The sequence below is a fragment of the Oryza brachyantha genome, chromosome 5 (assembly GCF_000231095.2).
Source record: "Oryza brachyantha chromosome 5, ObraRS2, whole genome shotgun sequence".
NCBI classification, from domain to species: domain Eukaryota; kingdom Viridiplantae; phylum Streptophyta; class Magnoliopsida; order Poales; family Poaceae; genus Oryza; species Oryza brachyantha.
This window is the reverse complement of record NC_023167.2, coordinates 12,338,411-12,350,713: the sequence shown is the minus strand read 5'-3', so window position 1 is coordinate 12,350,713 and position 12,303 is coordinate 12,338,411. Positions and strand designations below refer to the sequence as shown.

Here is a 12,303-nt window from a genome sequence, read left to right as displayed (position 1 = left end):
ATAATATCGTTTAGGTTTTTTTTTTAAAAAAAACCAAACGATCACCCCCTATAACTACATACACTAGTATTAACTTCCTTTTACATTATAAAGTGTTTGGGTTTTTCATAGCTGACATATATAAAATATATTTATTAATAACATATATAGTCTCTGATCAAAACATTTTTGGTTTGAGTCTCAAACAGAAAATCTGCTCGCATCATAACAGACTTGTGTGGTCAGTGGGGCATCATAACATTAGTGTGCTCAGTGGGGGCGTCGCAACATTATCCTATGTGACCCGCATATTTTTGTGAAGGATTACGATGTATAGTTAGGAATTTAGCTAATCAAGTATAGTCACGGAGTACGGAGGTATTCTTTGCGTCTGTTTGAGGGGTTTAGATTTTAAGAGCTGTATATTTAGGTAAAGGATTACGATGTATTGTTAGGAATTTAGCTAATCAAGTATAGTCACGGAGTATGGAGATATTATTTGGGTCTGTTTAGAAGAGTTTAGATTTTAAAAAACAGCTGCTTAGTAGCCTGTTTTTGATTTTCAGAAACTACGCATCGTTTGGAACAACTTCGAAATGAAATAGCTTTTAAAAAAAGCTGCACGAAAAAGCTCCATTTACCTCCATCATCACACGCTTCTTTTTGGCGCCGGTCCGGTCAATACCAACAGCGACGACGAGAGGGAGGCCACACCAAAAGCTCCGTCCATCATCTCTCCCCTCCCCGTCCACGCACAGTTCGCGCCACCGCCACCGTCACCCACCACCTCACCTCACCTCACCTGCCGCGCGCCATCCATCGTCGCCATCCCGGAGATCGAGAAGGAGACGTCCCCCTCCCCCTCCCCCGACACACGTGAACACGAGAGAGAGAGAGAGAGAGAGAGAGAGAGAGAGAGAGAGAGCGCCGCCGTGCGCGCAACGGCGCAAGTCAATCCCCCCTCCCCATCCCGTGTGGCCGAGTCCTCGCGCGTCCGTCAACACCACCGCGAGCGCGCACCCACCGCGACGCGGCTAAGCAACCTCTGCTTCCCTCCCATCGGCGCCTCCCCCCTCCTCCTCCTTCTCCTCGTCGTCGTCCCCGGCGCGGGCGAATCCACCGCGCGGACCAGCCATGGGTGGCTCCTCCTCCAGCACCCGCCGCCGCCGCGACGACTACTACACTGCCCGGCCTCCCCCTCCCCCTCCACCGCCGCCGCACCACTACTACTCCTACCCGCCGCCGCCTCCCCCACCGCCGCACCACCACCCGCACCCGCACCCGCACCGGCCCCCGCCGCCGCCGCCGCCGCACGCCTACCACGGCCCGTGGCACCCGGCGCCCCACCCGCCGCGCCCGGAGCAACCCGCGCTGACGGGGCCGCCGCCCGAGTTCGTGGAGCACCAGCAGGCTAAGAAGGTGAAGAACGATGTCAACCTGCACAAGGACACCATCAGGCTCGTGCCCGATGTCGCGGACCCCGACCGACGCCTCGTCGCCTTCACCTTCGACGCCGTGACCGACGGCAGGTGAGGCCGGGATTCGGATCAAGGTGTCTGCAACTGTGATCGCGTCTCGATTTGCTTACCTAGGAGGCCAGGAGTAGTTGCTACTGCTTTTGAATAGTGTACCTACTGCTACCTGACAATTGAACTGTAAAATTTAGTATATTTGAGACCAAAGATGGAACAAATTCTTCTTGAGATTTTGAAAGTAAAATCTGCAACTAATGAGCTATACGAAGTTGGGACCTCTTTTTATACAGCAAATTCTATATATGCATCTTCTTGCTCTTTACAGTCGAGGCTAATGTTTAATATTGTAAGTTGGAACTGGTCTTTCACTTTAGTAATAAATCTGAACCAGAGGAAAACATCGAACAATAGATGCCTAATCTGAAACAAACCTCTAAAATTATTTAAACTTAACCTCTATTGTAAGAAATTAACTGCTCTATCATTATGTACGTTGATATACTTGCACCTGCAGACTTAGCATTAGGTGTTCAACCTTGGTAAATGGTAACTCCACAATATTTTGTTCCTTTATTTTAACATTTCCGTTCTGTACTATTGCACCATGCGGAAACTTTTACTGTGGTCTTGATGAAGCTTAAAACTAGTTCTATAAAAATCATTTTCTAGGAAAGTTTTCGTATTGTTTTGACATCCAACCAAATTGTGTATTCATTTTTCCAGTTATAGTTACTGTTTGTAGACCATAGCTAAACTTGTTCTTCTCTTTTGCAGTGTAACTATTTATTACTTTGGCACAGAAGGAAAAAACTGTACTTATTCTTCGGTATATCCAGAATTACAAGCACCTACAAAGATACGTTTCCAGAAAGGATTGGCTCAAAAGTTTGTCCAGCCCTCTGGATCTGGTGTTGATTTGGGATTCTTTTCTCTGGATGAGCTTTCAAATCCTTCAGGGGAAGTATTCCCGCTGGTAATTTATGCAGAAGCTCTTCCATCTCCAGAGGAAGGTCATCAAGCAATAAATTCCACTAGAGCACAAATTACTCTTGCTGTTATAGAGAAGCATAACAGTGACTTTCAAGTTAAAGTTGTCAAGCAAATATTGTGGAGTGATGGAGAGAAGTATGAGCTACAAGAAATTTATGGGATTGTCAACTCAACTGAAGCTGATGTTCCTGACGCTGATGATGGTGATATGGGGAAAGAATGTGTCATCTGCTTGACGGAGCCAAGGGACACAGCTGTTTTCCCTTGTAGGCATTTGGTAAGTACTAGATTCACCATAGTCTATAGCTTACATCTATACTTTTGCTTTGTCAGATCTAACTTACATTGCCTTAAATTGGCTTGTCTGATTGGTCCTGTATTATCCAGTGCATGTGCAGTGAATGTGCAAAAACCTTGAGGTTTCAGACAGATAAATGCCCCATATGCAGACAGCCTGTTGAGAAACTAATGGAGATCAAAGTTAGAAGTACTGAGCCATAAAGACACCTTTGCTGGTATGATTGTTGCTTCATTTTATAGTTTATTGTCTATAGTCCCTTTAAAATAGCAGCAGCCTTCAAAGTCGATGTCTTTGTAGCAAGCTCTACGTGTTTATTTCTGTTAGCATAGAGAGAACATGGTTCCTCTGAAACCAAACCTTGTCATACCTTCTCCTTTTATTGAGCTAATTGTAAAATAGTATATTCCTTTTTGTGGTGTCAACTGCCAAATTTTGTTTGCTTGACTACATATGCTAGACTTATGCTGCCATTTTCATATTTCACTCATCCTTTCTGCTTTTACATTTACTTGAACCTCGATGATTGCTTTGAAGTTCCAATACAGTCTATCTGGAAGCATAGCCTGCTAACTCTATGAGCCAGACTCATCGGGTAGGGAATCCCATCCTCAGCGAGGCCAGTAAGCAAGCCCAACTCCATGCATACCTACAAGTTTCACTGTTAGCCAAGTTACTGCATACTAGATTCTTTTACCTGGGCATGAAAAGGAACGTAATGGTTGGAAGGAAAACCGTCTCATTGTGACCAAAGCATGCCAAATTCCGGTTACTCTGGAACAATAGAATTGTTAGTTTGCCATTCAACTTGGGATCAACTCCCCTGCTCAGGTTAATAGGGAGAAAAAAAATCGTTCGAAGCTCACTAGCAGGCTTAAACCCAGCATATGTAAATGCTGTATGGATTTTAGCCCCATTTGATTTAGGCCCCCATCTTTTCGCTTATGTTGATGCTTATAAGCAAAATTTTGAATTTTAAAACTTCAGTATAGAGTTGATTTTGGGATTTTTCTCATTATAGTTTATTTTCCAGCATGTGCTTTTAGATCGCTAAGAATGCGTATATAAAAGTTTTACCCACAAAATTATCTTTTAATCAATTATAAGTTGCTTATGCTTATTTGTACATATTATCTACTCGATTGTGGGGATAAATTAAATATTTTAAATAAACTTATCAAGTAACTTAAAGCAAGTGATCTAAGCAATGCTGTAGAGGAGACTTTTTGAGAAAAATGTATTTTTTCGAAGTTTGGAGCAAATAATCCAGTTCAATAATCCAGTGAATAATATGAAAGAACAGAGTTTTGAACTTGAAAACTCTTTACCACCACCAAGTAGATGACAATATTTCCAGTTCTAAAAGGCTGAATGAATGATGGATTCTGATTTTACGATACTATTCGAGGGTACAAATGAATGAGTTAACTATTACAAAGTTAAAAGTTGTTTTAAGAAAGTATTCTAAACGATTTATATAGAAGATTTTAGTGAAATTTGTACCACAAAAGCTTGGGAAGCGTATCCATGGCAATCCATAATCCATAAGTGGATGCAAATGTAATCTGGGTGTTATGAGTTTCTGGATGCTGAAAGCAGGTCCAGATATTACTTATTACTCAGCATATATATGGGAATGAGTTAGGTGGAGCATTTTACATGTGTATCCTACATTAAAATACTGATCTGTTGTAAGCTGGGGATTTAACAAAACATTTTTATTTTCTTTCGAGTTAGAACAAATGCTATAAACCATTCAAAAGGTGTCACTCTATCTGCCATTCCTGTTTAAACTGGGCTATGTTGTTCCATAAGCTTCTTCACACCTGTTTGTCGCTTACCATGTTTATTATTATTATATTCACTGAAAAACAATAGTTTCTATTTCCTTGATTTAGTCCTTATTGGTTGATCCATTGGTTTGATTTGAAATATAATGGAGTGAATGTTTTATTTTGTCAGACACTTAGTTACCATAGTCACATCAAAGGGAAGCTACGAGTGAAACCTTTATCAATGGATATTACTAGTTCAGTACCATCAAAGCTACTGCATTGGAAAAAATTATATTTTCACCGAAATTTTAAGTTTTAACCGTTTGGCATGCACATCAAGTACCAAATGGAAATTCCAAAACTTACTGCTGGCTCACATGATGCAGAAATTGAATCAATTTGCATACTGCAGAAATTTTTGGTACCAATTTGTTGTTTCTGTTTTGCTTGCCAGTATGCTGTCCATGTTGAGGATCCTTAAATAATGAGCTGGCATGGTGTATGAGAAGCTTCAATCAGGTCCTGCTGCCTCTTTCGTTTCTAGCAGACTGACAGAGGTGCCTTTGGAAATTTTGCCAAGCTTTTCCGGTGTACAAAGCATGTAAACTGGACGTTCATGTCCATAAACCACAATGTACAGTGCTCTAAGATATGACTCTGATTTTGGGGATGCAAATGTATAAGAATATCTGTGTGTTCGCCATCCTCGATACGCTCTTCCGCTATGTTGTGGCCTACCGTCGTACATCACACACCTGTGCAGTTCACCTTTTCTTACATTCAATTCGAAAAGGTCCCATGAGTAAATTACTTGGATCTTGTATGGGCACTACTTCTGTAATTATAGCAACAATAACATCACCTATATCTGCAGCATACTTCTAATTAGTAGCCGCTCTTATAGCTCGAATACATATTAATTTCCGATATTTCATTCCATAGATATTATATATATTTGTGGTGGGGGTATGGAAAAAGGGAAACATATATTGGCAAACTCAGGAGAAATGTTTTTTTATAACTTCGCTGGGTTGCCTTGCTCTGTGTTCTCGCGTTTGTGTTGTTTTGTTGTGAATGTCTGAATAGCTGAATGGTTTCTGATAATATTTAAGAGTACAAATAAACGAATTGACTTAAATAGATTCAAAACGGTGTTTATAAGAAATTTGTATATAAAAAGCTCTTTTCTTTAATAACCGATTTACATGTTTTGGAAGTGTGCATATTTATCCATTCATATGAAAAAAAAAATATGCACTCACATTTTATCTTTTTTTGTTTCGTTTATGCTTATAAACTAAAATTTAAATTTTTAACCTTAAATTTAGGGTTGATTTGAGGTTTTTTCATCAAAATTTAATTTTTAAAATTAGCTTTCATATCAGTAAGAATATGTATAAAAAAGATTTATTTACAAATTGTTTTTATTTTTAGTTTGTAACAATCACCCCTTTGAATTTTCAAGTTGATTTTTTTCATCGCAGTTTATTCCCTAAATCTCGTCTTATTCTCAAGTTCCAACCAATTAAAATAATATCCCATTTGAATTTCTTTTCACATATGTATAGGGTGAATGTTTGGGTGATTCATGAAAAAAAACAAAGGGTATATTTGTAAACAGAAAATAATTTGTAAAAAAATTATATACGTATTCTTAGCTATCTAAAAGGTAAGGCTAGAAAATAAACTTTGGTAAAAAAAAACTTTAAAATTAACTCTAAATATAAGGCTACAAATTTTCAAGTTTTAGTTTATAAACATAAACATAAGCGAAAAGACGAGATAACCATCATTTCAGTCAATCATAAGGAGGACTATCTATGTTTAATTTAATCATATTCTCAGTCCCTTTAAATAAGTCTGAACGTAAATATATTTTGTATTATCGCTTCTTGAAAATGTCTCTAGGCAAAGACATCTCCCTCGATGCCCAACTTGGATGACTTACGGGAACGGAGCGCGCTGGTGTGATGGTGTCCATGCTGCAGTGTTTCTCGTCAATACATCAATCAAAGCAACATATTAGGCTGAAAAATAATTTATAAGTAAAACATTTTAATAATTGTTATTAGCAATATAACATAATCTTAAATTTTTATTCATGAGCGTAGCATGAGTGAAAAGATTAAGATGGGAATAAATTCCAATCACCTTCGGCCACAGCCACCATCTCCAGAGTCTACTACCATGTTGAATTGTTTGCACTGTCATCAGAGTATCATACATCGACCAACGATGCCACCGTCACCCAAAGCTGGGAAGAAAGACCGCCGCCGGTTTCCGCTCATCTCGGAGCCTTCCCCTCCTGCTCCGTCCATCTCGACCAATCGGCAGCGACGGCGACAAGGCAAGGGTGAACAACGTCCATGCCACGACCGCGATCGATCGATCGGCACCGCGGCACTGGCAACACCCCCGAAAATCCTCTTCCCCTGCCGACCTCGGGCTGGCGATCCATCGGTGGAAGCTGGGAACCCCCAGCAAAAACGCTTCCGCGAAACGCGCGACGGCCGTATACACACACGAGCCCGTGCGGCCGTGCGCGCCGGGGGGTCCCCCAGCCAGCCAGCCAGCCGAATCCAATCCAACGGGCCGCGCCCACCGATCATCAAGCGGCGGGTTAGCGGCCGCTCGGCGCGAACATCCATCCAGCCACATCGTGACACCGCCGCAGATCACCACCACACCACTGGTAGTTCGTGCTCCCGTCCAAAACGCGACGTCGCGCTCGTCACCCAGCCCTGCCCTGCCCGCCGTACCACTGTTGCAATCTACAACACATGCAGAGAGAGTGGAGGGGTCGAGCGCGCGGCTGCTGACCCCAGACGGCGGCGGAGGCGGCCCCCACCGAGCGGGAGAACGGGAGCAGCCCGACGTGGAGCGCCCGCGTCCTCTCCCCGCCGCTCGCGTAATTTTATTGCACCCATTCCATCCATCCATCCAATCCGATCCCGTCGCACGGCTTTCCGGATAGGAACGGCCGGGCGCAGGCAGCCGACCTGGAGAGGTGGAGGCCCAGCCCACGCCGACGGCAACCAACCACCACTGCAGCTGCTACCGCTGCCGGCTGCTGCTGCCGTCCTGTGCTTCCGGTGGCTCTCAGTCGCCTGTCCTACCCCTACGTACGGGCACGGCACAGCCTGCCTACAACTTGCTGCATCGGTGCAACGCACGAAGCCAGCCAGCCAGCCAGCCAGCCAAAACACGATGTCGAGGCGTACTTGCTTTTTACTTAAGCAGTGTAGCAGTCCCGTCTCCCGCGTCCGTGACTGCCGACGGCCGGGCTGGACCGGACGTGACATGCACCGCATGCTGTTTTGCTGCAATCGCTCGCTGTTAGCCAGGACGGCCGCTGATGCAGGCAAAAGGGCGTGGGGTCCCACCAGCCTGAAAGGAAGGAAGGCAGGCAGGCAGGCGGTGCGCCCCCACCCTGGCGACCATGTGCCCGCCCGGGAGCGCAGCGCAGGGGAGGGTGCGGTGCAGCGTAATCCGGCCCCAATCGCGGGGGTTTTCTCACGCCACGATGAGGGGCTTCGGTGGCCGACTCGCCGCCGGAGCAGCCTCATCCTCCTGCGACTGCGACCCAGAGGAGATAACACTTATACTCCATAAGCTTTATTATTATTATTGTTGTTGTTGTTGTGTTAAACCGTCACATAAACAGCGCGCCTGAAATAGCGAAACCCAGGTCGCTTTCTTCGTCACGTTCCCGCGGGAATCAGCGTGTGGTCACGCGGGTCGCGTTCGTACAGTGCCTAATATGTGTATGCAGCATTGCAAAAGGCGGCCTGCTGTACGGTGTACCACAGGTTCGAAAAGGGCTCCGCTCGCTGTACCGTGAGATTTTTCTTTTTCTCTATCCGCAACACGTAGCTCAGTAGCTGGGCTGTTACTATTTTTTTTTTGGCGTAAAATGAAACTAACTTCGATTCCTGTACAATTCGTGAGAGATAGTAGCGAGGGAGGACGGCTTTTTGCATCTTCTGATCCGGATCTCCCATGTCAAGATCAGACTACTCTTCCTGTGGCTCAAACCCGGTCTAATCCGACAACGCTATCTGTGTCGGGCCTTGGTATCCCTCCCTCTAATCGCAGAACCCGAATTGCGATAAGCTCTCCTCTCGTCATCACGGGGGGCTCACTCACCGGCTCAGCTCGCACGTCTCGTACGCATCTCGTGGATGGGGAGGGGAAATCCCGGGAAATTCATTCTCGTTACACTGACTCGTGGAGCCCACCTCCGCCGGAGCAGAAGGGCTCCCTTGCGAACTGCTCATCAGCGCTGCCGCTGCTGCACATTCGTGGGGGCCCACGACCTTTCCGAGTAGGGATTGGCCAACTGCTCCGCCGGGCCCACACCCCAGCCACCCCAACCCCGAGCTCTGATGACGCTGGTGAGAAGCTTATTAAAGCGGAACGTCCCCTCCCCTGAGGCCGCCCGCCATAGGCAACGCAAACGCCTCCCCTCCTGCTCCTCTGCTTTTCCTCTGCTCTCTCTCTGCCTCCAACTGCAAACTCCGTCTCCTACCTCGAGCTCAATCGCAGCACCAGCAACAGTAGAAGGAGAAGAGAAGGATGGAGGTGGAGATGATGGAGGACGACGTGTTCTTCGCCGAGCTCAGCAAGCGGATATCGCTCCTCATCACCGACGACGACGAGTCGACCGACTTCGGCGCCGGTCACTTCCCCGGAGCCAGAGCCGCCGCCGCCGCCGCGCCCATCCCGGTGAGCCCTCCCCCGCCCTCTCCCGTTTTGCCTATCGCCATCCATTCTCTCCCTCTCCGCCGCGCACGTCGTCGTCATTCATCAAACATGCGTGCACCCGTGCGTGAATGCGAGCCAGTTCTATTCGAGCTCGCCTCGGTTGGGGGCGTTCGGGTTCCTGCGCTTCTCGCGCTCCTCGGCTGTTGGTTGGTAGTTGCAGCACCACCTAGCACGTGGTTGCACTCGCATACAACCAAATTAAACCTAACCGAATTACAAAACCAGTCTTTAATCTTCTCTTCCATTTTTTTTTCGAACACTATTCAAGCCTTTTTCTTCCTCTTCTTCTTCTTCCCCAGAATGGATTTAATAAAATTTGAATTTTTTTCAAGATTCAGGAGTGACCAACCATGAACAGTTTCTGCTAGGTCTTCACGTAGCTAGCACCGGATGGTCTCATTAATCAAGCTTCCTAACGCCATGTGCGCAGGTTGTTCGTGTTGTTCGCTGTTGCACTGCTGTTTGTTAGTTAGGACTTAGCTGCCCGGCACACTCGCGCTGGCCGCTAATTATGATCGAGTAGCTAGCTATCTACATGACACACTTGCACGGTTGCATGTGCCGATGTGTGTATGCGTGTCCTTTGAGCTACTACTGCTCATGAGTCATAAGGGTATATATGGAGGGGGTTTGTTTAGCTTTTTTTAAGGGATAATAACCATTTGATAAAAAAATAGTTTATAAATAGAATTATATATATATATTAATAAACTCTAGTAGATTAAAATTAACTTTAAGTTTAACGTTGAAAATTTAAATTTTAGTTTAAGCGAAAGCAAAAGGACGTGGGTGATGTCTACTCTTGGTCCATTTCTGTAAGTATGTTACGTCAGCGAGAGCCTGTTTAGCAGGAGTAACAAACCACCTTTCTTAGGAAATTGACCATTTTACAGCTAGTGTTGCTATTGCCAAATTCTGCTTGGGCCCCACCAACACAGGAAAAGAATCATCACCACCAGTCGGACAAACCTTGCATCTATAAAGGGCGCTTTAGCATTTCATTTTGGAGGAACCGTACAATATCATGTTCGTCATAAAATTCATGTTCGGTTGTCAGCAAAAACCTTGAGAGTACTAGGCCAGCTGATAGATACCACTAGCACATAAATGGTTCTTTTTACTGGTTTGTGTATTATATAAAGTGCCATTTCCCAGCGAGATAAGAGCACAATGGGCCAACTAAAATCTGCTCTAATCCAAATCGTTAGCTGCTTGGAAGGGGCCCCCCATGATGTCCACAGGTGTTATTCAGAACCACAGCCAGCCATGTCTCTTTCGCTGGCCATTCCTGAATTAGAAACTTGCAAGGAACGCCTTCCCAATCGCCCGTGGCTGCAGACCATTCGCGTCGCTCCATGAAACATGGTGCTTAATACTAGTAACTATAGCTAATTAGCAACTTTAGCTCCAAACCTCCAGTTAAGCCTCCACTAATCCTTTTTATGCATGTACGGTGCGTAATTTCCAAAAAAAAACTCCAGGTTAAACATGCATATGGTATGCAGATGGTCGGCACTCTCGATCGTCTGGCATGATTAGGCCGAGGAATTTTAGTTGTTTTTAGGGCCTACACGCGATGCGACAAGAGCTCGATCGGTGTTGCTTGGAGCTCCAAGCTTCTAAGTTCTAAATCCAATCGACGTTGCTTGCACACGACACCTCATCATGCGACCCGTACTGCATGTCTATTTTTGCCACAAATAATTACTCGTAGATAGACATCATATACTGCATGCATGATGCTTGTTTAATAATCACATCTCATCCTCCGTGACAATATCGAATCCCGGGTGCTCAACAAATCTTTGCATGCACGCAAGTTGCCATGAGCTGCTCTAGTTGGTGATGTTGTTGTTGTTTCCTACAGCTAGCTATTGGCCGGCCACTGAAGTTTTAATTAGTTTATAGGAATAAACGGATAAAAGATGTTTTTTTCTTGTCTACTTTTCTCCACCATGATCGCATCATGTCAATCGCATCGATCATTTGCATGTGCGCCCCTACATCGCAGCGACGCCTCGACACTAACAGCTAGCCCATTTGGTTGGAATCGCGCAAAAACAACAGGGATTCTCGCTCGCCCATGTGCCGATGGGCGCGTCGATGGTGGCGCCACCGGCCTACACGTTGTACCACCACGCCGCCAGCTACAACAGCATCGGCGCCGGCGGCGACAGCGCCGCCGTCCGGGCGTGGCAGCAGCAGCAGTGCGGCAGCAAGGGCACCGGCGTGTTCATCCCCCGGTCGTCGCCGGGATCCGTTCACCCCAAGAAGAAGGGCAAGAGCAAGGGCAACGTGCACAAGGCGGTACGGGCCCAAACGGCGCCGGCGAAGAAACAATCCTCTCACAAATGAAAAAAAAAAACAAAGAAGGAAAAAAAAAAGGCACAACTAACTCCAATTGCAGTGCTGAATTGTCAGTGGAATTAAATTAATTATGTACTATAAATATATTGATAAATAACCAGTTGCTCCCCATGGCCAACGTGTGATGGGCAGCAACCGGGGCACCACCACAACACCAACCAAGTTACTGCTAGGGTTGCTGTTTGTGTATAATAGTAAAGCTGGTGTCCGTGAAGTGGTGCCATGCGGTTTTTCTTTTCTCTTTCTCTCTCTCCTTGGCTTTTAATAATTCAATTTATTATTTATTATTTTTTGTATTTCCTTTTCTCTGTCACAACACTTTTGTAAGATGGAATATATAGATTGGTGTAGTAGCAGTACTACTGTACTAATTTAATTAAGCAATTAAGGAATGGAATGGAACCAGTGATGATTGGCGATAGTTTGTAAGTTTTTCTCTTCCCAGAAGACAACACTGAGGCATGCATGATTGGTCCACGTTGTGTGTCTCGGACCGGGCGCGTGCCTGCGTGCGTGCGTGCGCGCCCGGCGCTGCCACCACCCCTGCTCCGTTGGATCCTTCGCCGCGATGGAATCGCTCAGGGTCTTGGAACATGCGCGCAGATCTGGAATCTGCCCCGCAATGCACCCCTGGCTGCGTGCGTGCGTGCGTGCA

General features: G+C 45.6%; 2 protein-coding genes across 2 annotated transcripts; both read left to right on the top strand.

Moving 5' to 3' along the window:
* The first annotated feature begins 687 nt into the window (after positions 1–687).
* Positions 688–5,516, top strand: LOC102707775 (probable E3 ubiquitin-protein ligase LUL4). Its single transcript, XM_015837104.2, has 4 exons — positions 688–1,508; positions 2,229–2,721; positions 2,832–2,959; positions 4,972–5,516. Exons 1-3 carry the CDS (start codon positions 1,114–1,116, stop codon positions 2,943–2,945), a joined length of 1,002 nt encoding a protein of 333 aa, XP_015692590.2. The 5' UTR covers positions 688–1,113; the 3' UTR covers positions 2,946–2,959; positions 4,972–5,516.
* Positions 5,517–8,962: 3,446 nt separating this feature from the next.
* LOC102717800 lies at positions 8,963–12,064 on the top strand. The gene is made up of 2 exons (XM_006654300.2): positions 8,963–9,242; positions 11,349–12,064. The coding sequence occupies exons 1-2, from the start codon at positions 9,093–9,095 to the stop codon at positions 11,634–11,636; spliced, it is 438 nt and encodes a 145-aa protein (XP_006654363.1). The 5' UTR covers positions 8,963–9,092; the 3' UTR covers positions 11,637–12,064.
* The last annotated feature ends 239 nt before the right edge of the window (positions 12,065–12,303 follow it).